Source organism: Pollachius pollachius (genome assembly GCF_949987615.1).
Source record: "Pollachius pollachius genome assembly, chromosome: 5".
In the NCBI taxonomy this organism is placed as follows: domain Eukaryota; kingdom Metazoa; phylum Chordata; class Actinopteri; order Gadiformes; family Gadidae; genus Pollachius; species Pollachius pollachius.
In genome coordinates, this window is record NC_136938.1 from 15049256 (window position 1) to 15076620 (window position 27365).

The 27365-nt window shown below is 41.6% G+C and overlaps 1 protein-coding gene across 3 annotated transcripts; it reads right to left on the bottom strand.

The window, feature by feature from the left end:
* Positions 1 to 255: 255 nt before the first annotated feature.
* On the bottom strand, positions 256 to 27308 carry csnk1g1 (casein kinase 1, gamma 1). Of its 3 annotated transcripts, none has more exons than XM_079736420.1 (14): positions 27151 to 27308; positions 22914 to 23349; positions 22496 to 22536; positions 21406 to 21475; positions 12302 to 12453; positions 11907 to 12141; positions 11678 to 11763; positions 11194 to 11278; positions 10892 to 11040; positions 10701 to 10808; positions 9589 to 9705; positions 7669 to 7775; positions 4793 to 4816; positions 256 to 4284 (listed from the first exon to the last, which is right to left on the bottom strand). In XM_079736420.1, the coding sequence occupies exons 2-14, from the start codon at positions 23098 to 23100 to the stop codon at positions 4230 to 4232; spliced, it is 1416 nt and encodes a 471-aa protein (XP_079592546.1). In that variant the 5' UTR covers positions 23101 to 23349; positions 27151 to 27308; the 3' UTR covers positions 256 to 4229. The 3 variants fall into 3 exon arrangements, with proteins under 3 accessions (XP_079592546.1, XP_079592547.1, XP_079592548.1); XM_079736421.1 differs by having other exon boundaries at positions 22914 to 23352; XM_079736422.1 differs by lacking the exon at positions 4793 to 4816 and having other exon boundaries at positions 257 to 4284.
* Between the last annotated feature and the right edge of the window lie 57 nt (positions 27309 to 27365).

Consider the following 27365-nt stretch of genomic DNA (forward strand, 5'->3'; position numbering starts at 1 on the left):
TGGTGGGTGTCTGCATGCCATACAGCCACGGTTTACTGTGAGTAATACAAGACATGGGTTTTGATGGAAACAGACGCATGAAAACTAAAACAAGCTTATTATAGATCAAAATCTTACCGTAATCGTAAACATAAATCGAATGAAGGCAAAGCCATAAAAGTGAAGATATATTTTTATTTTGCATAAAAAAGGGTGCAAACTTGAGTTCCCCCATATTTTAAGCGGTTAAAAAGTGATTTTGTAAGGTCCATTATTGACACAATCCAAAAAGGAAGAAAATAGGCATCTTAGATAAGAACCGTTTTAACCTTCCTGCAAATTAACAACAATATACCATAATTCAAATAAAATTGGGTCCTTCATTCTAGAAGCCCTTGAACTCATTCGGACACAGTTTTGAAGTGACATTCATATTTGAACACTATTTATTTACACTTTGAAGATTTCTCTTAAATCGTAGCCTTGGAGAATTCTGTCAGGGAGGGTCGGGATAAACTCTAGATGCTGTACAATTCCGTTCTCCACAGAGCGAGGAGGGGTCAAAGAAGAACACAATTTATATGCTGGAATTCCACAGAAATTAAAAGACTACAACAGTGAACTCTGTACAATGTTACAAATAAATCACAATATTGCAGTAATCTCCCTTAACATTCCCTCCAAAAATATACAGTAAATCAAGGACGGCTCTACAGTACAGCAACATAGCAAAGAAGTGAAGAAGAAGCCCACAAGAGACCCAAAGCCACTGTGGACCATGGCAGCACTCTTCTGGCTACAACACCCTCATGACAAACGGGGGAATGTGGGTCGCGCAAAACCAAAGTGAAGCTTAAACGACGAGCACAGAAAGACAAACTTCAGTAAGAGTAAGCTACAATATCAAAGGAGCGGGACCTGATGTGCAGTGTGGGCCGTGAAGACGACGTGAGGGTAATTTACATAATAGGGCCGGAAGCCCTTGCACTTAGCGGACCTAACCAATAGCCGTAGTTATTAATTATAAAGCTCACTGTAGAGGCAAGTCCCCCAGACAAGCCATGCAGATATAAACTATGCAGAGTAGTCAGTCTGGATGAGGCTGCAAGGAAACATGTAAATACACAGTAATATACCTACCATCGCTGCCAGTCAAGTTAAGCGACTACAGGCAATGCACGGTTTTTAAGTTGGGAGATCCTGGTTGCAAAGAGCAACAGCCGAACTCCTTAAAGTAGAGTTGCTTTGGTGTTACGTAAAGGAATGGGTATTAAGCTAAAACGTTGGATAAAAAGGCAATTTCGTCTGACCTTATTTAATCCTTTAACATGTTACAACAGTTGGGAACATTTAAAATCACTTTATTGTATGCATTTTAAAACAGAAAAATAGGACACAATGTGGAATGCAGTGATTATAAAAGAAAAAAAGAAAAACATTCAACTTCATATTTTCCTGGCACAGGTAGAAAGGCATGGGCTTAGTAGTCTTGCGCATGGCATTATGGGAGATCAAGGTAACGCTGAAGGTTATCTTCTGGATTTCTTTACATCTATCTCTTTACAAGAATCTGATAAACCAAAAAAAAAACAACTCTCTGGTGAACAGGGAAAATTTCACCGTTAAATATGATGTATAGGACCTTTATCTTCGCTTGCTTGACACATTGATGCATTGTGCTGTGATGAAAAAGAGGGTTTTGCCCATCCAGAGACTTTCACCATTATAACTGATGGTGAAATATACATAACTTGACTTGACTAACAGCCCGCTATATTTTCAGACTGAGCTTAAGTTAAATCAACTACAGGTTTGAAACTAAAGCCAGCACTGCAACACAAAATAAAAGAAAAAGGGCCAATATACGGTTCATTCAACTCATTCACCCCTCTTATACAGGATCCTAAAGGTGAGACTATGTTACCATCGTCCCCCGTCACGAACAGTTAAGAGGCACCAAGGAATGAATACCTGCCATTCAAATAGCCTATTCCTCCAATGCCTCCCAATGCTTTCTCTTGATTCATCATCTGATTCAAAACTAAAACAAAACAAACTCCCATAAGATATTCAAGTAATTTCAAATAACACAATAACTTAGACCTCACCCCCAGAGGGAGTGAAAAAAGTAACGCCAGACCCAGAGCTTTACAGTGTTAATATACACGTTGCAAAATGAGACCCATTCTACTGACTCAGTGGGACAGATTGCACCATCCGGAGATTTCACATCAAAGATGTGAGGATGAGAATGTGCCGCTAATGGCTGCGGCTGCCCACTGTGAACCTTGCACGTAGTAAGTTGGTGTGCATGGGTGCAAGAATATGGAGAGAAACATGGTAACCAAAATAATTAAACCCATGTAGGGGGTGGTTCTATAGTGAAAGTGGCCATTATTAATAAATGTAGTGCAGCCATGTTTAATGGTACTCCCACCCCCTTTCCCCTAAATAAAAAACATGGCTAATTTGGAAAGGAAAATAAAATGTGCATCTGTAAATTCATATTAACAAGTAAAAAAGAAAATACAATTAAAAACGTTCAAATGGACTCCGGGAAGGTGTCAAGAGGATAGGCAAGGTGACATTGTTATACATAGTGTTTCAAGGCAGCCTTCCATGACACTTTACATTGAAGATAAAACGCTAAGAATTATAATATTAAAATGGCTAACACATATTCCTCCAAGTTGGTCAAGACTCTCCCTTATAAAGACCCCTGGGGGTCTATCCCCTTTTGTTTGTTTATTAACGTCAAGGAAAATTACCCGCGTTTGACTGGTGGTGTTCCAAGCTATGTAACATTGCTGCACTGGACACATGGCCCAGCATCCTCTGTTCAGTGTTTCTGGGTTAACATAACATTCCATTTGGCATCATTACACTTGGCCCTGCTCACCTCTGTCACTGGCGAGCCACTCTGACTGCTCTATACTTATGGTAACCATGTGGCTCTTAAAACAAGGGGTTCAAACTGCAGGTCCAACTGCGAGTACACCCTCAGCCGGTCACATTGTCCCTCTACTCTCTCTCCATCTGTGTGTGTGTGTCTATGTGTGTTTAAGGCATTGGACATTAGCAAAGAGGCGGCGATGGAAAGCACATCACACCAATGTCTCTTGTTGCACCCAAAGCAACGTTCCCACTTCGTCTACTGGCGTAGACATGGTCAAAGTCCAGTTCGGTTGAGGATCAAAAACATTGCTTCTCTCAGACTCTTATCCATGTCTATTTTTTCCACTAACATTAGATTGGTCGGTTTTTCGTCTCTATCGGACACTGTTCATATTCCCATGCACTTCTTTTTACACTTTTATGTCTGTACATTTAATGTGTATGTTTAAGAATGGTTCGATAAAAGGTGGCAATCAAGACATACATAAGCATAAATACAATTATATTTGTTACTCCAGCCATCCTACAGTGTCCAGTTTTTCATAAATCACAAGGCCAACAAGACTAAAACAAGGCAAAAAAATTAAAGAAAAAAAAAAAAAACCATTTCTTTTTTAAGTGACTAGACTTTTTCTTTTGGTTTTGGGAGGAGTGTTGAAAGCAAGCCATGTGTATCCCAACCGGTTCACTGGAGAGCACGGTGCTCTGCCACCAGCCCTGGGCCAAGGCACCGCTCTCTGCCTTCCCCTCAGCAGTGTTCTACAGGGTATCACAGTACACCACCACTGGGTGGACAATGCGGCAGTGACACTCATGGGTTCCACTTGTGTTTTTTAAGATTACATTCAGTTCCGCGCCAGGAATGACAAAAGTAACGTTCTACCAAACAAAAAAACAAAAAAACATCTGGGTTGGGTGCAGTTACGTTGTTTCATGAGTGCAAGAAAGGACTGTGTAAACCACAGAATGCAACAGGTAGAGTGAGAAGGAGGAGGGGAGATCCCGGCTGAAAGACACTTCCATCCATTGCAATTTCAACTGGGATAGGAGAGATGGCGTCCACGGTATACACGCGCTAGGAAAGTGCATCTCAGAGAGAAGAAGTTCTCTTTTCCTCCAGATACTCACTATACAAATAAAAAAAATCCATTCTGGCCAGTTGACGACACAAACACACATACACCCCTCTCCAAACAAGGCCTTCCATCAACAGGACACACACACACACACTTTGATTGGTCCCTCCTGGGGAAATAAATGCGATTTCAGCTCTCACTCCCTTTGCCATTCACTTGGATCTCAAGAACTTGTGACGGACGAGCCAGGCAGGCCGAGTGCTTCAGGCCGGCAGACCATCATTTATGTCGCGGGGTGTTCTTCTTCCGTTTCCGCTTGAAGAAGCAGCAGCACCTGCAGGGGACGGGAGGGGGAAACGTAAATACAAAACACAGAACAAACAAACACCCACCCTCCAACCACTCACCACTGGCTAGAATAACTGACAAATAAATTGTATGTTACATTTAACAATAACAATCCCGAAACATCAATGAAGACGGGATCATGGCAACTCTTGTGAGAGCATACATTGCTAAACATTTTGCAATGGACTGCATGTTTATGCCGTTATTGAGCCTCGAATGACAGGCATGGCACTGGATGAAGGGGGAAAAGGAGGAGGTGGCTACCATGGTGCACATAAATGGCAGAGACAAAAAATAAACAAACACCTGTAGATCAAGACATAGGACAAGGACTTGCTAAGCAGAGGCTTGATTTTTAATATGAGCAATGCACCATGGCACGCTGCCAAATACATGGAAGGTGATGCGCACTGATTCATTGTTGCATGACCACATGGTTTATTAATGTGTCCCTGCCCCATGAGTCTGATGTGCACTAGCAGAGAGGGACTCACCACAGGTTGAGCATTTTCACGCAGCTATGGAAGACAGTGTAAAGAGAGAAAAGATAGATTAACATTACAGCAGGACCCAGATGGCGGGACAGGCCTCATTCCACCCATAAAGAGGAAACGGATGATGGGAATAATGAGATGAGAACTTGAGAGATATCCTCTCTTCTAAGTCAGCCTCCCTGAGCACATTCTCCTGCTCATTTCATTCATATTCAAGTCCACCACATTATATTAATAACCGCATTTCAGGTGAGCAAACTGTTGTTGGCCAAAAAAGGTGCAATTTTCTAAACAAACTCTGTTTAAGTGACACACAAAAGCCTGCTAGTGATGTCCAGACCTCCTTTATGAAGCAGTGCTAACAATAAGAAAAACTCAGTTGCATCGATAAGAAATTGTATGTGTTTTTTTTCTTTTTTCCAACAATTTTTGGTCACAATAAACACCAATACAGGCGACACGGCACGGGTCAGATAGAGACTCTTGTATCACGTTCAGGTCGACGGAGAAGCACAATATCCAACTAAAGCAGATTTTTGGTTTTAAACGTGGTAATTTGTTCTAAGTGATTGCCAACCGTTATCTATGCCTTTTTTATCACTGACTGAAATAAGTCCCAAATTTAGAGAAAAAAAAAGGTATAAATAATAAAAAGAGGCATGCATTTGCCATTTCCCCAAAACACCATTGTTCAGCGTTCTTTTTGTTACAAAGGGAACCGTGTGCTCCGTCTCTATTATAATAAAACGCTACATGTGTGTGGATGGTGAAGCTCCGTCTGAGCAGCGATTTGGTACCCGCGTCTGAGTGAAGATTAGGCTTATAACGCTCATACAACGACGGTACTAAAAAAGTATAAACGCTTTCGTGGGTCGTTACCATGGCGATAACACGCCCCTCTCTTTCCTCTAACTCTCAATCAAAAAACACATTTTCAAATGTGTTCAAATTCCAGATAAAATCATAGATTCAATAACCCTTGAAGTTGACAAGCTTACCTTATCACCCAAATAATTACTTATATAAAACAGGCTGCTCGGTGTTCGCATGCTCCCTTGAAGTGGAGCTTGCAGTTTGCGCGGTCAAACGAGCGGCAAGAGACGGTCTATAAACAGCAGCGCAGTTTAGCAGACAGAGGGCGAAATCATGACCCGCCCTACTCTACCTCTCATTGGCTAGTACTCGTTGATAAAGTGAAAGTGCCATGGAGACATTTGAAAGTGCCATGGAAAAGAGACCCAATACAACACCAAAAAACATGGAAAAGGACCTGCCTGTTCGGTAGTTTAACTTACCAGCTCAACTTAAAACGCAACAACATGCTGATGAAGAACTACAGTCTCCGGAGTGGAGTTGTGTGGGTAAACTGGTGGAAGGGTTGGGGGGAATCTTAAAAAAAATGCATTATATCTTGCCTCATCACCAAGGACACCTGGCATTGTGTAGCACAATACTAAGGGATTTGATTTTGCATTTTGTGCTGTGGACCTGGAGCATTAACCTCAGTGGGCTGGAAAAGGTATCAGAGTGGCTGGCCATTTAAAATGCCAATCATCATATCAAACAACCATGTGAATGAGGAGCAGTGCAGGGGAGAGGCCGTCCTTCAGGAAAGACCTGGACATGGACAAATTCTAAAGGGAAAGGCACTCTGGGGGATGAAGCCAGTAAGAATAACTGTAACCGTTTGTGAGGCAATGGCGTCCGAACCAGAGGGGGAAACGACTCGGGTCTAGTAGGAAATTAGATGCTTGCACTCACGATTTCATCTAGACATAAATGGAGAGAAAAGCACTAATGCCCATTTGAAAAATTATTTATGGAACCTCTGATGCACCTAATATAATGGATTTGATAAATTGTGCCAGAGAAAATAATTAACAGTAATAAAGAAAACAGCTACTGAACCAAATGAAAATGGACGGAAGAGCTTATTTTAGATGCCAAATTTGAAATGGATTTCAGAAATACATATGGTTTAGAGTTAGAATAGATGATCACACAATGATTATAGAACCAGATAACGTCAGGGTGCAAAAAGGCCGTTTGGGATGACATTTGTTATGTTTATGCAGACAGGCATCACGTCATCACATCAATACTGTCAACTTATTATTGAAAACAATATTAAGGAGAAAAGATACCGACTTTACTTGTTCTTTTCTAAGCCTTAAAGGACAATTCCGGTATTTTGAACATTGAGCCAGGATAAAATAGAGTGGTTGACACCGAAATTTTGACTATTGGTTCTGTCTCGGGTATTTGGCTCATTTCGAATTGCCCCTGCCTGCTTTACAATGGCTGGCTACAGGCATTCACAAACCTGTCCTTAAAACAACCCTAAACTTTCGTTTTCAGATATGTGCAACTTACCGAGTGGTTAGTGGTGTTTGTTGATGTTCCAAATCAAGTATCGTAGCGAAATACAGTTTCTGTCGTGCTTTATTTGGCATTTTGTAAATCTGTTGATTTCGATTAGAAGACTCATTGCTCCTTGACCGGAAACGGAAAGGGGAGCTGGTCTTTTACCTCCGTTCCAGCCCTACTGTTGGGACGGAGAACAGAGCGAAAAGACTACAACCAGCCCCCTTTCCATATATTTTTTTTTTTTAGGGGCATTTTGTGAATGCCCGTAGCCAGCCATTGTGAAGCAGGCAGGGGCGATTCGAAATGAGCCAAATAAATATATAAACATAAGGCTCAACATTATTGGACGCAAGTTAAATGCCTCCAAATGACCACAATTACTAAGAAAAGCCTAAAAATAGCACATTAAAATTGAATGAAAGCTGGTAAAGATTACTGCCACAACTCCATAGCAAAATGCAGGCAAAGCGTGGTCACTATAAAACGAACGGGAACCAAATTATACATACTTTGCCTCATCCACCACCTCCACCTCTGCTTGAGCCGTGATTGGTGCATTGGAATGGGCCGTCATAGGGTCATCTGGATTCAGCTCCCCATTGGTCGAGCTGACCACCTGTGGTATAGAGAGCCAATGCTACAAATGAAGCAAACACGTGACTTTGCCTAATGAGGAGACACAATGATGGTTGAGCTGAAGGCCCACTGATGAAAGCCTTTGCAATTCCCTTTGATGAATGTTACGAACTGGGTGTCGGTGACAACCATCCCCAGAAAATCACAAGCGGCGCACACATCACAAAAACACACCTGCATTTACTGCTTCACACCATATGTGTCGCCAAAGAGAACCAAAACAAAATCGAGATTGCCACAGGTTGTATCAGCGATGTTGGGTAACGTAACTTCTGTTGGTATTTGTAGCGAGATCTCAAACAAACAGAGCCAGCATCCAGTAAAAACTGTCATGAACGCAGCACAAAACCCCACAACACCCACCCCTTGTCAGTGATTGGTTGGAATACTATTTATTTTGGTTTTGAGTGGTTGGTAGTACCATTTGTTTTTGTGTACGATCTCGGAGCATAGGCTTCCTACAGAGGTTTTTTGGATGGCCTGCTTATGTGGTGGGCAGCTAGTGGATCGTGAGGAAAGATCAGATGAATGTGATAATTTATGTTTCGGCCTAGAATCGCTGATACAATCTTTACACATTACCTATAATGTAGACATGCACCCAATTCAAAGAGTCCATACCCATAACACTGTTGGTCAACCCCGAAGTTGCATTTGTTTGCATTTGACTGACCGTCATTACCATTCACGTCAAACAGATGCAAATCAAAGATGGGAAAATGAAATGCAAAAAAGCGTAAGTATTTTTTTTCTCCTTTACATGTTTAAATTAAATACCCCTCCTCTCCTAAACAAGAAATTAAAACAAAATGATCAATCTTGTAATGAAGTTTTAGCAGGCAACAAGCCAGCTAAGCAGAGTAGACTTGTCATGCATGTTGATTCTCCATCTCCCAAAGACTTGAAAACATGCATTGAATAAATAAACAAATGCATCTTGCCCATCCAGCAACTAGACTTTCAAATCCCAAAAGGCAATGAGAAATGGCCCCTGCGACAGGATGCCACAACAGTGTGGCTGCATGTTAATAATGCGACGCTAAATACTAAATGTGGTTTGAGGTAGGCGGGTGTTCAACGCCATGGAGTGCTACTGTGCCCTGTGAGTCTTGTGGGTGGACGTGCCTGCAGGAAAGTCTCTGGAAAGGAAGATTTATGGTTGCAGATTTGCCTTCCATGTAGAAATTAAAATAGCTGGACCATATACTCCATCTTCCAACCCGTCTTAATATTCCCATCATCCCCTTACACACACTTAGTCCAATTTCACTCAAAATTAAATTTTCTTGCCCCTTTCTCAAGACAAAATTGGCTTGGAGAGGTAATCCCTGGGTTGATCTAGCAGTGGGTGGATAGGCTTTTTGAGGAACTCATAATTGAGTTTGCTTCAGTGAATATACATTAACATCCTGTTGTTGAGGCACAGTCAATTAATTGTTAATTAGTTCATTCATGGCATACTATTGACACTTTGTTTTAGCTACACATGAATTCCTGTATGGCCAACATCTCCTGCTAATGACCCTCACTCCACCTCAGAGTCAGAGCCCCAGTCTTGGGGGCTCAAGAGATTTCCTGTCTAGTGACCAAGTTAAAGACTGACTCCATGTAATAATGCTGGTCTAATGAATGCCACCGCGATTTGATGTATTAAACACCTTCTCCTTTCAGCCATCCCTGTTGTGGACGAAGGACCTATGAGATGGTTGTGCCTGGATGAGGGGAGTGGCCGGACAGAAGGGCCTGAAGGAGAGCTTCCTGCGGGCGCCGCCGGTTGAGTGATGGTAGTGTACCTGCACTGAGCCCCCGTGCCTGTCCGCGGCCAGGTGAGAAGTCAGGTAGGAGGAGGTGGAGTTTGCCTGGCGACTGGGCTGCACCTCCCATGCTCCTCGCCGGTCCGAGGCGGCCGTCTGCGCAGTGGTCGGAAGGGGCCGGGGTGCAGCGAGGGGCAGGGGGACGGCGGCGGAGCAGGTTTCCATGTGAGATGAGTGGGTGGGCGTGCAAAGGCCAGTGGTCATGCAGAAGCAGCACGTGATATGAAAAAAAATGTATGTAAAAAGTAAAAGTAAACCCAAAAAAGGAAGCACTAAAAATCTAAGCAAGGCTCAAGCCAAGGAGCTGGACCGATAACAGAGAAGAATGGTCCTAGCCATGCACTTTGATATGTCCACCTGGGTTTTTGACCACAGTGCTGCTGCTATTGACCAGCAGGAGGCAATGGCAGTGAATGGAAAAATATAGCTACTTAATACTATATACAAAATAAAGCATTACCAGTCTGCTCCCCTGACATCCGTTTTTATACTATAGGCCAAGTATTTCTTTAAATCAATTGCAGCATGTATGAACAAACTGCTGTCCACAGCCATGTATAACTTGACAGTCTGCATCTGTGCTTTACTTTATTTGTTTTTGTATAAAAGTTTGTAATTTCAATTGCTAATGCAGTCAGTAATTGCAGACTACTGCATTCAGACTCTCCTTGTCAAGATAATGCCGCTTGTCTGTCAGATAAAACTGATGAATTGAGACATTTGAAATGATCATTTAATTGATTTTAGATTTTTAACCACAGCTTGAAAGACCGTATTGGTGTTTAGGGTGCAACTCCCAGCAGGCCAGAAAGAGAATGTATTTCTGTCAAGAGTTTAATCTAATTCATTGTATTAAATAGCCCAAACTTTTTTCTCTTTCAATCCTGTGGCATTGTATTTTGTATGTAAATGTTTCATTCGTTTATATATGACATATATAATTTCACCCCTACTACTTTAAAGTTTGTTTTATCCGATATGTTATGCATTTTATTGCCAAATATACACGGTCACAAAAATGCCACAATCAAAGGTGACACATTGGATACAGTTGCCAAGTGGGACAGTTGGACCCGATGGGACTACGGTACCTGGTTCCTCAGAGGTTGATGCTGTGAAGGCCGGTCCCTGTGGGCATGGCTCTCTCTCGTAATGGCAGACGCTCCGGAGTCTATGTGCACAGAACCTACGGGAGTGGGCTTCACAGCAGACAAACACACAGATCAATCACTGTTAGAGGACAGCAATGAGACACCTCAGTCCCCTTAGGAGAGAAACTTACTATTTGCCTGCCAACCCAGTCATAGGTGTAATCAAAGGTGTATCCTTTCCGTTCAAACAGCTCAGTAAAAAGTGTCCTCAGGTATTCGTAGTCTGGCTTCTCAAAGAAGTCCAGCCGCCGAACATAACGCAGGTAGGTGGCCATCTCCTCTGAAACCCAAGGAGATTCAAATTTGAGAAGTCTTTTCATTGGTTCATAAACAAAAAGGCACATACAGGAGAGTATGTGGCATCATTTAGCGAAACATTTGGAAAAAAACATTGATCTTGTGATGTGGCTGCCACTGCATCAAACAGGCTTACCTGGGAAGTTCTCACACAGGACCTCGATAGGAGTATTCCGCTTAGTGTCTCCGATCTTCTGGTATCGTTCTTTCAAAGTATCCGCCTGAACGAAAAGCGGAAGATACCATTATCTCCTGAAATGCATGATTGTGATTATGTCATGTAATCCGAGTAGGGCTGGCCCGAATACCTAATTTTAAAGAAAGATAATCATTAGATTTTCTGACCGAATATCACGTTTTTATCAACTGATAATTTTACTTCAATTTCTACAATTTTATTTTAAAAACGCAAATAGCAAAACATCCCATAGGACTGCAGCACGGACACCAGTGGCTTTCAGTGGCTTTTTTTTCATTAAAAACAACCAAGCATTCAAAAATGTAATTGAGTCGAATACCTGCGCATCAGACAAATATTCAAGAATGTGGCACTACACTGAGGGTTACTTAGATAGGTTCTCATCTATACGCGCTTAAGGTTGAGGTGTTATGAAGCATACCTTTAGCCCTTGCCATGGTAAACTGCCACGGAGGAAATACATGAACATGTGACCTAAGGCCTCCAGGTCATCTCGTCGGCTTTGCTCTAGTGACAGAGGAGTCAAATGAAAGATGAGCAGAAATTAAACATGCCTCTTTGATTAAAGAAAATCATAGAAATTAGATGATTTCAATCAAAGTTGAATTGGATAAAAACAAAAGAGAAGAACAAACCAAAATGAAGCCTACCTTTTCCCAAATGTGTGTTGATGGACATGTATCTTGCGGTACCGGTTAAGCTCTTGTGCTCCCGGTATGGAATGTGTTTTTTAGTTTCAGGGTCGATGTATTCTTTGGCCAGACCAAAGTCAATGATGTGGATGATGTGGTCTTTTTTGTTCCCTTGCCGCCCGATGAGAAAGTTTTCTGGTTTGACATCTCTATAGATTAGGTTTTTAGAGTGCACATACTCCATCCGAGAGAGCTGGAGAAACAAGAGAACAGAACATATCACACCATACTTCCCCTAATGATCAAGACAGATCATCTAGAACAGCGCAAATGCTTTATTGATATGTAAAAACAGAACAACAAATCTCATGCTTTTGGGGAACGTGAGGAGCCTGGTGGGGTGTGGAACTCACCAGCTGTATGGCTATCATCAAGACCGTCTTAAGGGAGAAGGTCCTGTCGCAGAGGTCAAAGAGGTCCTCCAGGCTGGGGCCCAGCAGCTCCAGGACCATGGCGTTGTATTTCCCACAGGGGCCAAAGTAGAAGACCTGGGGCAGGCCCTCGGCTACAGCGGGACGAAAGAGTCATGAGACACGCAGGAAGCCGCACAAACAATACCACATTCAGGTGTAGCTAGGGATCCACAGGAGCACGGCCTACACAGCTGGGTCAGTGCTGGCTGTGAGGAGCTGAGCTGCAGGTTGAGGAAGAAGAGGTTACCTTGGACACTGAGCCAAGGAAGATGAGCTTGTTTATTGTTCCTGCCTCCTATGACAAAGGATTATGTATGGGATGGAGTCCACTTGAACAGTAATCAAGAGATCCTTGACATCATACTCTGGAGCAAAAGCTAGTGTTTAAGGTTGGCATACATTTTTTGGTAAAAAAAAAAAGAAGCTAGTTATGTTCCAAGCACTGTTATGTCTACTAGATTACCCGGTCCTAACTAGTAGCATTACCAGAAACCCATGGAGCTGCATGCATCTTGTGTTTATGCAACCCACCTTCTTTCTCTAAATCCCATCATCCATTTTCCTACACACCCTGACTCCAATGAACTGCTGAAACCAACGTTTATTAGTCATTGGTTCAAAACCTAGAATATCCTTAATGTGAATTCTACATTGAGAAATTCTACCCAACAGAGGGCTGGGGTTCCAGACACATGATCTGATGAAAATGATTTAATATTTTACTTAATGTTAACATTCATTATGCACATCCACAAAACTGGTTCATATAATAACACATTTGAAGTTTCATACTATAATAAAAGTTTTGAGTCAAGTTTCTGCTATGCTGGTTTAAGCTGCCTGGGGTCAAGAGGACCAGAGCCCCACTGCAAACGTGGTTAGATTCATGCGTGGTTGATTGATTTTCCTATTTTGGTAGAATATAATTTTACACATAGGAGGAGATGCAAGTAATTCAAGGAGGTTTCTTTAATATAGTTATAATTAATATAAATAAGTTTTAACATATAGATAAATACATAACAGCATTGATAAGTATAACGTAATAACTTCACATTCTTATTGATTGACTTGTTTCACCCCTCCTTTGGCAGTTTAACCTTTCAAGGATACAAGTCACCTTCATGTCTGACAGACTGACAAAAAGGGACTGAACTTCAACAATGCAGTCAGTTCATATTCTCTTCTTTTTGTTTGACCCCTTTTTGTTGAAACTGTCTGTGTTTGTTCCCTCACACCGACACACCACCCACTGCCATCACCACTCAAACCATGAGGAAGGGGAAGGTGGGGGAAGCTTCACTGGCACCACCATTACACAGAGCTAAAAATGTTACAGGCTGGGACCTTTCAGGAAACGGAGGAAGGAGAAGAATAAAGTAATTCAGTGGTGACCAAGACAACCGACTTCCAGTAAACCTGACTGAACAGCAGCAGTAGTCACTTCAAAGACCTATTCCCTGAGTGGTAGTTGGTTGCGCGGTGGGATTGTCCACAGCGCTGCCCATCCCTCTGCCCCATTATGCTATTCTGTAGTCAGCTAATTGCATGATACCGGGGGTGCGATGTGTGCCTGTAGGAGGGCAAGAAGGTGTCGGATTTGGAATGCTGTAAATTACTGGATTAGCATTGGCTGGCTGGATTTCAATCAGGACACTGCAAACTTTACAAAGCCACACAACAAACTACATTGCTGGGTCATTGGTGGTCAAATATGCAACTATTTAAAGGTTACAACTTCAAAAATTATGTAGTATATACCATGGTCAATTATAGCCTAAGTGGCTATAGCCTAATTTATTCATTTAATTGCATCATTTAAATCTTGTGGCTGTGCATATGCTAGTATCCACCCTACACTCAAGAGTAGTTATAGTATTCCAATGGGTAGGTGAATAGCTGGGCGGACCTCCCTCTTAATAGGGTCGTCTTTTCAGAACTACAGCAAGCCAAGCAACTTTGGAATGCCATGCTACTCATGGTTAATTCTCCTACTGCCCACTAGGCTCCAAGCTGTGATGGCAGCCAGCATTAAGAATTCCTGGTCACCCCAAACCCATAGTTTGCAAACTGCATGTTAACCTCATACCTGAAGCAAAGTCATCGTCAAACTGCTCAAGAAAATTCAGGTAAATCTGGAGATACACACATAAGAAAATAAAAATGAAGGCATTAACTGTAACTGGAGGTTAATGAGGCAGGATGTCTACAATTAGGAGTGACAACAAACCTAATGGCATTTCACTAGCCACTAGCCATCACTAGCCTGACAAATCACTAACTTAAGCCTACTTGTCCCGCACAATTTAATGGCTAGCTTTTCAAAGAGGCATTATCTTAGGATAAACATAGATGTCACTCATAACACATTATAATGGGTCTGCTCTTTTATGTACCAGGGCATGGGTAGAAGAATAAATTGTGAAGATAAGTCCCGGCCCTGGTACATATAGGAAGTGTTGGAATTAAGTTATCAAAAAGTTGAATGTCTCTTTCCTGGTTGTTCCGACAGTCAGAACTCCTTCGCAGATGACATAAATAGGCAGCAGACTTTGTGCGTGTCCATACAACAATGATGAATTGTTACTTTTAAATGCTGTCAGGGACAATATAGAATACAGAATAAAACCTTGCTTGCCCAGCGTTAGACCTGGTAGATGTCAATCAACAGCTCATACCATATTACTGCCCCACAAGGTCAATCCTGGAAATCTCTGATGGACCACAAATAACAAACTTGTAATTCATGAACAATTGATCCCGTTTTGAATTTGAGTAACCAGAGATGGTAAAATAATCTTAAGGCCTCAGAATGAACTTCCACAAAGATACGTATGAGTGATGTCACAGATATGCTGCATTAGGGCTGAAGAATTAATCGCAATCATACCGACATTTCAATGAAATAGAACACAATTTTAAAATTGTTCTGCGAAAAAAGAAAGGAAGTTTGTTTTAATGTTACACAATCGAACCAGAGGGCCGGAATCGGAAACACAAAATGCTATTCTGCGCGCACGTTAAATGCAACTGAGAGCAGTAGAGGAAGAAAACATCTTGCCACTCAACGCTTTGATTTACCGCCCGCACATGTTTTGGCTGTTTATAAATTTTATAAATCTATAATTTTAGATTTAATAATATAAATTCATGCATCAATTCATCTTATTTCATCATAACACATAGGCCTGGCCTACAGCAAAGAGCAGTTTATATATTGACTGTATCCAATGTTGTGATGGTCATTCTATAGAATTAGTTATTAATTGAGTTAAGTGAATAATACTTTTGGGAAGCAGGAACTTCCTTTATTACCAATGTGATAAAGAAAAAGAAAGGAAAAACCTCATGACCTTCCCAATCCATGTGCAAGGTAGAAATCTGGTAAGCCATCCATCCTCTTGGAATATGTGGACTGCTTTACATGCTGGCTGGCTGGCTGGCTGGCTGGCTGGAGAGCTGGTGTAGAGTTTCACCGTTAGGCCTGGCTGCCTTTACATGACTCACCAGTTTCCATCCACCGCACAAACAATACCACTCGAGAGCCAGAGAGAGACGCAAAGAGAGGGATAGAGAGACAGAGTGAGAATGTCTTGGTCCAAGATCAACAATGCTTTGCAGTCAGGTGAAGGCCAGCCCCAGTGAGCCACTTGACCACATCCCTCTTAAGCATTAAAAAAGTGAAGAAGAACAACAACAATAACAACAACGCATACAAGTCACTCTCCATAATGTCAACCAACTTGCTGTGTTGCGTGGACCACTCTACTATAGTTGTTTAAGTCGGGTGTACACAATGCCAGACAGGGCATAGTGTACTAGTCGGCCATGCAGGAATGGGGTCATATTATCCCATCTGGAGGAGAGGACTGAGGCAGCAGGTTAGTGCTAAAAGGGGCGGTTCCACTCTCTAAATACTTCATGAGATTCTGAACTACTGGCCCTGTCAAGTCTCTTGTCTCAGACTGGCCATCAGAAGTAAAATACCTGACTACCTCGTAATCTGAGTGAAACTAGTACTAAGGCCAATAAAGATAAGGGATCAACGTGACATCTACACTGTATTAAAGTTCCATAAATAAAGGCAGTGCGGTATTTTACATGCCCCCCTACTCCATTTCTGTTCAATTATTTTTACCCTTTAAGATTCACGTCTCTGATTTCAGTAGAGGCAGGAGAAAGACATTGAGTCATGATCTTAGATGAAATGTTGGGCCATGACTTATGCTTGATGACAGGCAGATACATAATAGGGATGGGTCAGAATATTTGATTATTCGTTGCCGAGGGTCAAAGCCAGTTTTTAACATTTGGACCGTTACATTTTTTTCCCATTCTTATAAACAAGAATTAACGGACGGAACTAATGATGGACACCTTGAAGGGCATTATCCTGCTTATACCATGGTCATTTGCCAAAGAAAATAAATTAAGACCATTCATTTATATTTTCATGCGTTTTACAATCCAAATATAAAGTCTTTCACAAGCCATAACTTTGTTTCCCTGGTAACGCCTGAGGGCTTGACTAATACCTGGAACAATCATTACCCTCCCGTAAGGTTCTTATGCAACGGAAACGTTGTTCACTCCTCCAGTAAATAGGACGGACCTTAGCAACGACTTGGCAACGGGAGGTTTTCTGGTCCGCTCAGCTATGAGCCAGAGAGCTAACGTTATGCATTGTTCATATTTATAATTCGTAATTCGCACTAGCCTTTATATCATAGATACTGTAGTGCAGGGGTCGGCAACTAAATTTGGCCTCGGGACAATTTTTCTTCCAGCCAGTAGGTGGCAGGCCAGAACATTATCAAAGGCTAGTTCAAGGAATTGATTAATGAAAGTGCATCTGGAACTGCGACGCAGGCCCGTCAGCTGGCTTAGTCATATGCCTACCAAGCACTAGATGATAATGCGATCTATGAGAGAGACGCAGTGAAACTGTCGTTACGAGGCTTTTTTCGGGATAAAAAACCCTAACCCGTCCCTAACCCAAAAGTGGTCAGCATAATAAAGAATATGTTGGCGTTTTTGCACTTGTAAATAGTTAATCGCGTTTGTAGCCTAAACTCAGACGTGAACTCATTCTTGCATGCGGGTGTCTTCATTCATAAAAAATTACAAACATTCGAGAGTATGCAAATTATTCAAAAGAGGTCTAGACTCCGTGCGCAGCCCCGCCTTCTCCAGTGAACCAAGAAAGCCTGCGCCGTGATCAACGGAGGATTTTACCCCTTCGCTTTTACACAGGAATCTTGAGATAAGACGGTGAAATCACCGTGCGTGCCAAGCCTTGACCGAACCGGTTTGGCAGTGTAGAAAGGCCTTATCCTGGAGAGAGGGCAGTAGTGCGCACCTAAAAAAGCAGCCAACCATTCTTAAAACACTTCACACAACACAACACACCACGGCGGGTGCTGACTGACTGATTGCACACACACACACACACACACACACACACACACACACACACACACACACACACACACACACACACACACACACACACACGGCGGGTGCTGATTGACTGCGCGCACACACACGCACATATACACACACCATGGCGGGTGCTGACTGACTGCGCACACACACAAACCTCCGTTCCTAGCCTACTCACCGTTAGAAGAGCTGTAGGCGAAGTAGTGTCATCAGAGACTACTTGCTTTAAACAGCAAAGTCTCAGAGCTTGGCGTCTTAAATCTTTTGTGGACTTTTGTCAACAGCTCCTGCCTTTCTCTACGTGCAGTATCACACAAATATACGTAATGTCGGGTCGCCATGGTTGTTGTATATAGGCCTATAGAGGGGGTTCCGTTTCATTTAATATTGCATAGTTTCCAATAACTCCCGCTCAGCCCCTCACAGCTTACGCGTGACCGTGACTAATGTGTCTCTAACCTTCCAGGAGTAGTAGCAGGATTTGATACAATTAAATTCAGAAACGGTTGTGAAAGAAAAAAGAGTTCACTGTATCTGGCCCTTTACATTTAAGCTAACAGATATAGAAATTCGATATTCTTAAAAAATATATATATATATATATATATATATATATATATATATATATATATATATATATATATATATATATATCATATAACTTCAGAATAATCTGGCGGGCCAGACATGTCGCGGTTCAGTCTACTTGAGATTGTTGTGGAAGTGGAAGAACCAGAGACGTCGGAGAACCCAACGCAGTCGTTTGAGATTCATAACATTGTCTGGAGGCGCATATAGCTTTTGGCCCTGATAATATATATTATGTGATCTAGATATCCATGTATAATATGATATTATTTAGATAGAGCTCCAGGACTCCCGCTGGAGCACCCAGAGTGTTCTACAATATTTACAGAACACGGCCAAAAGCTGTGTGCGCCTCGCCATTGCGATAAATCCCCTGTAAACAGAGCGCATGGTACCGTGGGCGCAAGCTGCTCAGGGCCACCGGCCACATCCCCACCCTCCACCTTGACCCGCCTCTAAAAAGCGGCCCGTTTGTGGAAAGCTCATTGGGGGACTGGCTCCTAGTGGCTGCTATTCTGTGTACTTTGCACATTCATAAATAAGACATGCTGCATTTTCAGTTTTATAACTGAAAATGCATAGTTTTTTTGTCTTATTTTGTTTACAAGTTAGGATGGAGTCTGGAGATGATGTGGGGTACTTATTGTTTACATCTTAAATTACACAGTTCAGGCTGTTGCAGCTAGCTCAGGGGAGAGACTGTATGACACTAGGTGGTACAACCTGAGACATGCCCAATAAAAAAGAATTGCCTTCTGCATTTTTATTTTTTCTTTTCCCTTCATTGTACCAAACTCGTACCGAACCGTGATGCCTGAACCGAGGTATGAACCAAACCGTGACTTCAAGGTACCGTTACACCGCTGATGCTTTGTATGACTGGTATCCATTTGTGAGGAAGCTTTCGAGGCATGACAATAAATAATAGGAAATGCATACATCCTATCCGATTCAGCAGGGAGCATATTGGTGACATCCTCTTTAGGTTCCTTGATTTAGCGAAATTCCCAAGAAACATTAGATTATTCCTCATTTGTCAGTATAGCATATGTTCATGCGTCACGCAGATAACCGACATATTGCAAACTATTTTGAAATGCATTAAAAAAAAGCTTCTGAATTTGTTACTTGTATAATTCATAGATATATATAAAGTTAAACTAGGAACTTGGATAAGGGGTAAAAATCAGCGTTGTTACCCAAAAGGTACCTAGATTGTAATTGGATTGGGTGACATGAGGGAGACTTCCAAAAGAAAGCAGGACTAAGCACCAGGTCTTATTTACACTCCTGTGTTGTGCGTTTGTACGGTGGAGGGGGACAATATGATGGAGGGGGAAATATGGACAACGTGCAGACACAAGGCCCGTCGCTGACAAACCATATCACATCAGGGTTGTAATGGAGAGGAAAATGGGACTGAAAGCACTCCTTTATTGATTTGGTTGTTCCAGTCACAACAACACCTCTTCCGTAAATGAAGGTAAATTACAGGATTGTGTGATTAGTTTTAGTAGTCACCCACCATACATATTTTACCTAAGGGAAGGCCAGGTTTGCTCCTTTCCCTGCCCACATAACACCTCCCAATAAACCACACCCACACTCTTTGGGTGTGCGTGTGGCTTGGGCGGTATTACAGTATACAAGGGTATGATGTTATATACGGTCAAAAATACAAAAGCACCTCTTTTTTAATCTTTCTTCCGAAATCGTATTATTTTTATTTTCTACCAGAATTGTACATAATTATTTTTTTAATTGTGTTAATATAGGGCTAGTATAATATAATCACGATTATTTTGGTCCATATTGAAATCACGATTATTCATTATTTTTGAGTTTGAAAACATGATGTATTTATTCAGCATGTCTCTCCCAAAAAACAATTTGTAACTGAGAACTTTGAAATTTCGCCTTAAAAAAATGTGGAAAATGGTCAAAAAGAAAATGTTCAAATCTAAAATAATGTACAGATATGTATCCATCTGTTCTGCACTTTTTATAAAACATTTAATATATACATTAAAAGAAAACTCGATTATATTAGTTTTGTGATCGTTATTATAAAACTCAAAATCGCAAGCAAAATTCGATGAATCGCCCAGCTCTATGTTAATACGTATTTTGGCAAAGTTTTAAAGCAGGATATATAATTAAAATATAAAATTGTCCAAAATAAAGTCTTCGACATTGCATTGTTTTTGAGACTGAACTCGGTTTGTTCGCCAACGATTAGTGGCTGGCCCCGGTAGGTGGAGTTCCCCTGCAAATGACCAGTTTATCCAATAATGACCTCCCGCCAGGAACCTCCCTACATCAAAAGTGAAAGTGACATTTATAGCAGCATACTGCTGCTGTGGTGGTGTATTAAAACAAATCACATCTAATGTTTGAAAGTGTGTCATTTTCAAAGTTACAATGTATCCTGTCCTAAACAATGGCCTGGCCAGTGGAGCTCTAGTGTGGTTGTTACACACATAGACTATATAATACAGGTTTAATTTCCATGTGTGACATAGACAGAAACCAACATACACGACTATAAAAACAAAGGAGTGCACAAGTAGGTCCTAATCATTAATATTTGGCCTGAGTCTATTCAAGAAGGACGCTTATGCCCTATCTATTTATTATTCAATAGGCCATATAATTGAGCAAGACTTGTTGAAGTTTGAATATTGCCCATTAGACAAAGCATTGAAGGCCATAAAATGTCATACATGCTCCAATGACTTCTTTCACCAGTAGCTCAGCTTCAAAAAAATAATAATTATACAAATACCATAATATACTGTATACCCCAGTGAAAGGTCAGGAAGGGATTAACAAAATTATAAGCTAGCAGCAGGTCGAGGCAGGTGCTTAGTGTTTATGTCAATGACTAGTATAAACCCACAACTCAACTAATTCTTTGTTGTGGAAATAAAGCAATCTTTTTCGCTCATCTTCCAAAACATAAACTATAAAGAAATGATGTATGAACAGAGTGGCGGCGCACACTTTGACGTTACCTGTACTTCCTAAAGTTTTGTAGAAGCGGTACTCCAAATGCAACTGTGGCGCTCTTGATTTCACTGGTTCCTATAGAGCAGAAAACAACCATGCTTTGTTCTGAAATAAATAAAAGGCAACAAAAACCATGTACATTTGACAATATGTATATATATTTTTTTCCATTTTTCCTTCCAATGGGTAACCACAACAACGAAATTAACGGAAATTCCACATTCAATTCCTAAAATTACCGTCTGTTTAGCAACTCTTAGCACAGCATTGTTAAAGAGCAAGTAAACCCTAAACTTAATGTCTAACACGACCATCATAGTAATCGATGTATTTTTACCAAAATTAGTCCCCAATTTAGAAGAAAATAAAAAGAATCTCCCAAAAACACTATGAACGTTCCACTATGTGGCATTCTTTTCGTGATGCCTGAGTTCCTCGGAGAAGCCACTAAGATGTCGCGACCAAGGGAGGCACCGGCAGCGCGATGTGTGTATGGACGTGTGGAGCTCTGTCTGGGCAGCGATTGACTGCGACGTCAGAGAGAAAGATTAGCATTTTCTGACATTTATCGTATAACGCCACGGTGTGTGGGTGGATGGTGAAGCACAGCCTGAGCAGCGATTTATTTAATAGGCTTCCTGGACATATATATATATATCTAGTATAACGCTTTTGTGTGTGTGGATGGTGAAACTCTATCCGAGCAGCGATATATTTAATGCCTTCACCGAGTGAGGGTTAGGCCACATTATTTTAAATCTCAGTGTTCAATTTCCAGCTGAAACAGTGGGTTGACCGGCTCTTTAATGCTAGCGGTGATATCAAAAGTTCCCAATCGCTACAGCTATTTCTTAGGAATTTCTCTGAGCTAGGTGTTTCATGTCATACTGGATTGTCACCATAAAGGGTCAAAACCAATTACCACCATGCAATAGAGAAAATCAAAGAGTTAACTCCTAGAGGTGTTAATGGATCACATGTTGGGAATCTCAGACAACAATCCCATAAATGCCAATTTAATTGACAATGGATGGAGCTATAGCCAATCAACACAAGATAACACTAATAACACTAATTGATAAAATGTGTACTTACCAGTTTAATAGCAACATATTCATTGGTGTAGAGATTTTTACCTGAAACCAATCAAAGTCAAATAATATATTAGCCATATACATATGAAAAAATACCTTATATACTTAAAGGACATTATATTTATATTTAATGTAAATTTAATGCTTGTTGTTAAGCTACATTACATAGCCATACAAGGACTTGTTTTTGGTCATATTTGATGTGAATGTGTACTAACACATTGAGGAAGAGCAAGTGTGATCATAAGGCTAGCAATGAGTCCAAAACAGAGGCTATATCAATTTACTCCGGGTTAAACTTTTGCTTCAGGGCTCTTATGTTTCAGTATTTTTCATGTCTTTTGTAGCATTCCAAATCCCTCATATCAAGTCAGAACACCTCGTCGCTCCCCACAACACAGGGCTCGGGCCAAGCTCACCAAGCTTCAACTCGCCAAAGTTGCCACAGCCGATCTTCTTGCCCACGCGGAAGTTGGGTCCCACCATGAGCACCCCGGACGAGCTGGAGGAGCCAGAGGGCCTCGACGAGTGCCCGCTGCGGCTGCCCTGGGTGACCTTGGTGCTCCGGGCCGGCCGCTCACTGAACTTGTCTCTCTGCGGGTCCATGGTGTGAGCGGGTCAGGCTGGCGGCTGCCTGAGGAGGAAGTACTGAAGCGAAGGGCCACCCCGCCTGGGCCAGACACCACCACCACCACCACCACCACCACCCCACCTGGTCACTGGCAGCCCGAGGGTGGTGCAGCCACTGTCATTGGTTAAGGGCTGGCTATCCCGATCCTGCTCCCCCCTCACGGCCTAACACTCAGTGGACAGGCTCAGCATTGGGCTGGTCTTGGGAGCGATGCCGTGGAAAACCTGCTAGGACAAAAGCACGGAAACACAGTAGCTGGTTATTAGGAAAGGGTCACTGTTTCAACTAGATACAACACAAGCTAATGGGAGTTGTGAAATGGAAACATCAAGAATCAAAGCTTGATTGGCGTTAATTTAGGCTACTGTCATTAACTTAACATCCCTAATCAGATGTGGCTGGAAATCCAAGCCTACAATCGCATAATACAAAACTATACACAAACCAAAAAGCCTCCGACTACCATTTTAGGAGTAAAATCCCATGGAAGACAAAAGGAGTTTCATGTCTTGTCATTTTAATTAGCTATACACCATGTTAACATTATAGCACCTTGATGGGACTACGGTACAGCAGCATATATTTCCTTCAGCAAAATGAAAAGATTTTGTAGCGAGAGAGGACTGAAAGCGCACAACTGTGCTCTGACAAATTCTAGGTCCTTCCATTTAACACTAATGGGAGGAGTCAATCCGGTGGGAACCATTAGTCACGTCTCTAAAAGACAGTGGTAACACTTCGGACTCGCTGCCGATACCAGTAGGAAGGTTTTGTCTTGGGAGGCTGAGCACCGTAGCTCATTAGCAGAGGCTCTTTTAGGCAGCAGTGTGCCTCTTGATGGCAGGCCTGGTTTATTTTACTTGACGACCTGACCGTAATCGTATTGACTTGTTATCACATCTCCATCTAAACAAACACATGGAAGATGATGATGCCCTCTGCCAACAAGCTCCACACAAGCCTTAAGGGAATAGAGATATGAGAGGCAGCCCACATTCCAGCAGGAAGCCAACTGCTTTGTCGAGAACACAATGTTGATGGATTGTAGATTTAATCAATCGATTAAAAAAGAAATCAAAGACGACTCCACACGCCGATTGTAGAAATGACATATTCTAACAAGCATTTAACTTGTGGATGAAAACAAAAACAAGAAGAAAAAGCCCACGGTGAAATGGCAGCATGGTTGAGCTTAAGAAGGCTTCTTCTGAAACTATTTGTGTGTTAGCTCTTCCGGGTGAGTCATGTCCAGTAGTGCCTGCAAAGATCTGAGCATCAAAGGAAGGAAGGGATTGTTGCCGTGTGCGGACTCCCGCTGGAGGGGCTCCGCCGATGTTTTCAGGAGACAGCTGTCAGTTTACTTCGGGTCCATGTCATTTCTCGTCAGAGAAATGACAGCTGTCTACTGAAACATCTTTCTCAAATGCCGAGTTTGTGGTTGCTGGTGACGTAAGACGTCAGCCGGTGGCTCTATTACCACTAGTTGAAATGGGTACACTACAGCGCCACCTATCGTACCGTGATATTACATGCTTCGGCCAATGAATCGACTTTCTCACCGTCATGTAAAATCGGACAATTGTAGTTGTCCAATTGAGGAGCATAGTCGAACTATGCCTTTATTCAGATTAAGCTGTCGTGTTAACGTACTGAGTGTAATTTCCACTTCAGGTTACTGAATAATGTTATTGTATACTCGCCCAATATAAGAACACTGCAAGTTCTCAGAACTGTAGTCAGAACTGCTCCTGCGGAATATTCTACCTCGTAATCTGATTACAAGGGTAACCATTCATGCTAAAATGTTAGCATTTCAATGCACTGGCATTGAAATGCTAACACAATGATTTTCAGCGTATAGTGCACTGGTGGACTATGCAGCCCAATGGAAAGCCACCCAGTTTACCTACAAGAACGAAGATAAGGATTTATCCAGGATATTTAACAACAGAGCTAATCAGCACCTTTGTGGATGCGTTTGAATTAAGTGAAATAAACAGTATGTGGCAGAAACTGACAAATCAACAATTAACCCATTTCTGACAGGTAAGGGGACCAATGCACTCAAAAAGAGTATTTTGTCAACAATCTCAAAGCATGTCTGCAATTTTCCCACTTCCGAAGCAGACTGCCTCCATATTTGTAAATTGTATAATTGCAATAAAATGACATGTACACTATGGTTTGACATGTTGAACTATAAACAAATCAAAGAAACCAGGTTTAGTTGATTAAAACCAGGTTTTAATTAATTAGTCATGATCAGTTGCTATTTGTCATTTAAGCTTTATCAATACAATTAAAGCATTAAATATAAGGAAATGATTAATATTTGCCAGTAGTAAAAGTGAATGACTGAATTATTGATAATCAACACCCTAGCTCTAATGACTAATGATGAGTTATTAAATATTCAATCTCTACCACACCACCAAAGATATTTAATCTTTGGTGTTACCTGGCCGTATTTCTACGCATCAGGTCAAAGTGTAATTGCATTTGTTCCTTAGTGATGTTTATCCAACGACGGTACAGTCCCTTAGATTGTCTAGGCTATGTCTCAAGTGGTAATTGTAGACGCAAAACTCTGTAAGGTGAACACAGCTTAATTTCAAGTCTCAAGGGGATACCAACAGTGAAGGTTGGTTAAATGATCTTGACAAAATTAGTAATCACTACCATCATAAAATTAGTTCCACTATTGACCACTTCTGATTGAGCATAAAAGGTTCTCTTTGGTGGAGTGATTAACCTTCTCTGGAAAGATCAGCCATGAGGGGGGCCTGCCCCTACTACAGACTCCCCCTGTGGCAGTGCCTCTGAGCAGCTGCTTCTCTACCAAACGACAGCCCTTACAAACTATTTGAGTTTCTCCATTACCATCCCTTAGACACATTGCTGTGCATTTCAAACTTCACCGTGCTAGCGTTTATGCTTAAGTCATTAGCCATACAGGAGGTGGGACTAGACCCACAGAATACATATTTTACAGCTAGTCACAAATTAACTAGTGAGATAATATCGAGGAAAAATAATAACATCTATAATGAACAGCAAAAGTTCAAGCAAATCTTTATCCTTATACTAATTAACTATATAGGCATCTTAACATTCTATATTTACATGACTGACAGCCACACCCCGAATATGACATTGCCATATTCAATGGTTAAACAACATTCAGATAGTTAAACATTAGGTTCTCATAAATCAGTAAATCATTTATTGGCTAGGTTATGCAAGTTAGTTTGGTTGGACTGTCCACATCATTTAATTTAACGAGATTATAATGGATATAGAGTTGAAGTTATTGAGAGTTAATCGTTGTTGGAATTTCTACTTACTAAATCAAAGGCAACCCAAATAAATCATATAACGAGTTGAATTAAGTTGAACTGTTCTACAAAAGCAACACAATTTAATAAATAGTCTCAATTGTGTTAAGCAGAAAAAAACGCAATGTTCGAATTACCAAAATCCGTAAAATGGGCAAACGGTAAGAGTTATAGGCTCATCGTGTTTGCCACCAATACCCGGAGACAATCGGTATGCCGCTTTGATGCCCACAGTGGCGTGGTATACCAAATTTACACAGTCCACCAGCAGTGTTAGTACACATTTATGACATGCATGGACAAAGCCAGTACTAACTCCATGGTGGGCACATCGATTAGTTACACAGCGAACGAACGTTAGCCAAATGAGCTACAATTTCCAAATGAACATTGCACCCCTACTATATTAAGACCAACAGAGTAACAATGACAGGTTTTGATTTACAATAATTTATTTATCATGAAGTATTAAGAAGCTCAGTATCACGATTCCACGACGCGTTAGTCAGCAGAAAGCCGGAACGAGGAGTCTTTTCTTATCGTTACGCCTTAGCTAGCAGCTACCATCGACTAGGAGCCAGTTGTATCGCTACAAGGAAATTAGCAAGCTACATGGCTAGCTACAACAATATTGTAATATCTGATCGCCATGGAAGCTGCCTCGATGGATCGTCTCAAACAAACACTCACCTTCGTTGAGATAACTCCAGACGACAGACAACACGCTCACTCTTCCGAGGGCACAGACACTAGACAGCGGTTTGCGGTACTGTGTTGCTCCCTGTAGTGATTGTTATGGTTTTCACGACGAGAAACGAGCAGCGAACCTTTCCATTCTTTCTTGTTAATCTGCCTTCGCTCGGGAAAGGTTCGAACAAACCGGATATACAAACAAGACACGCCCG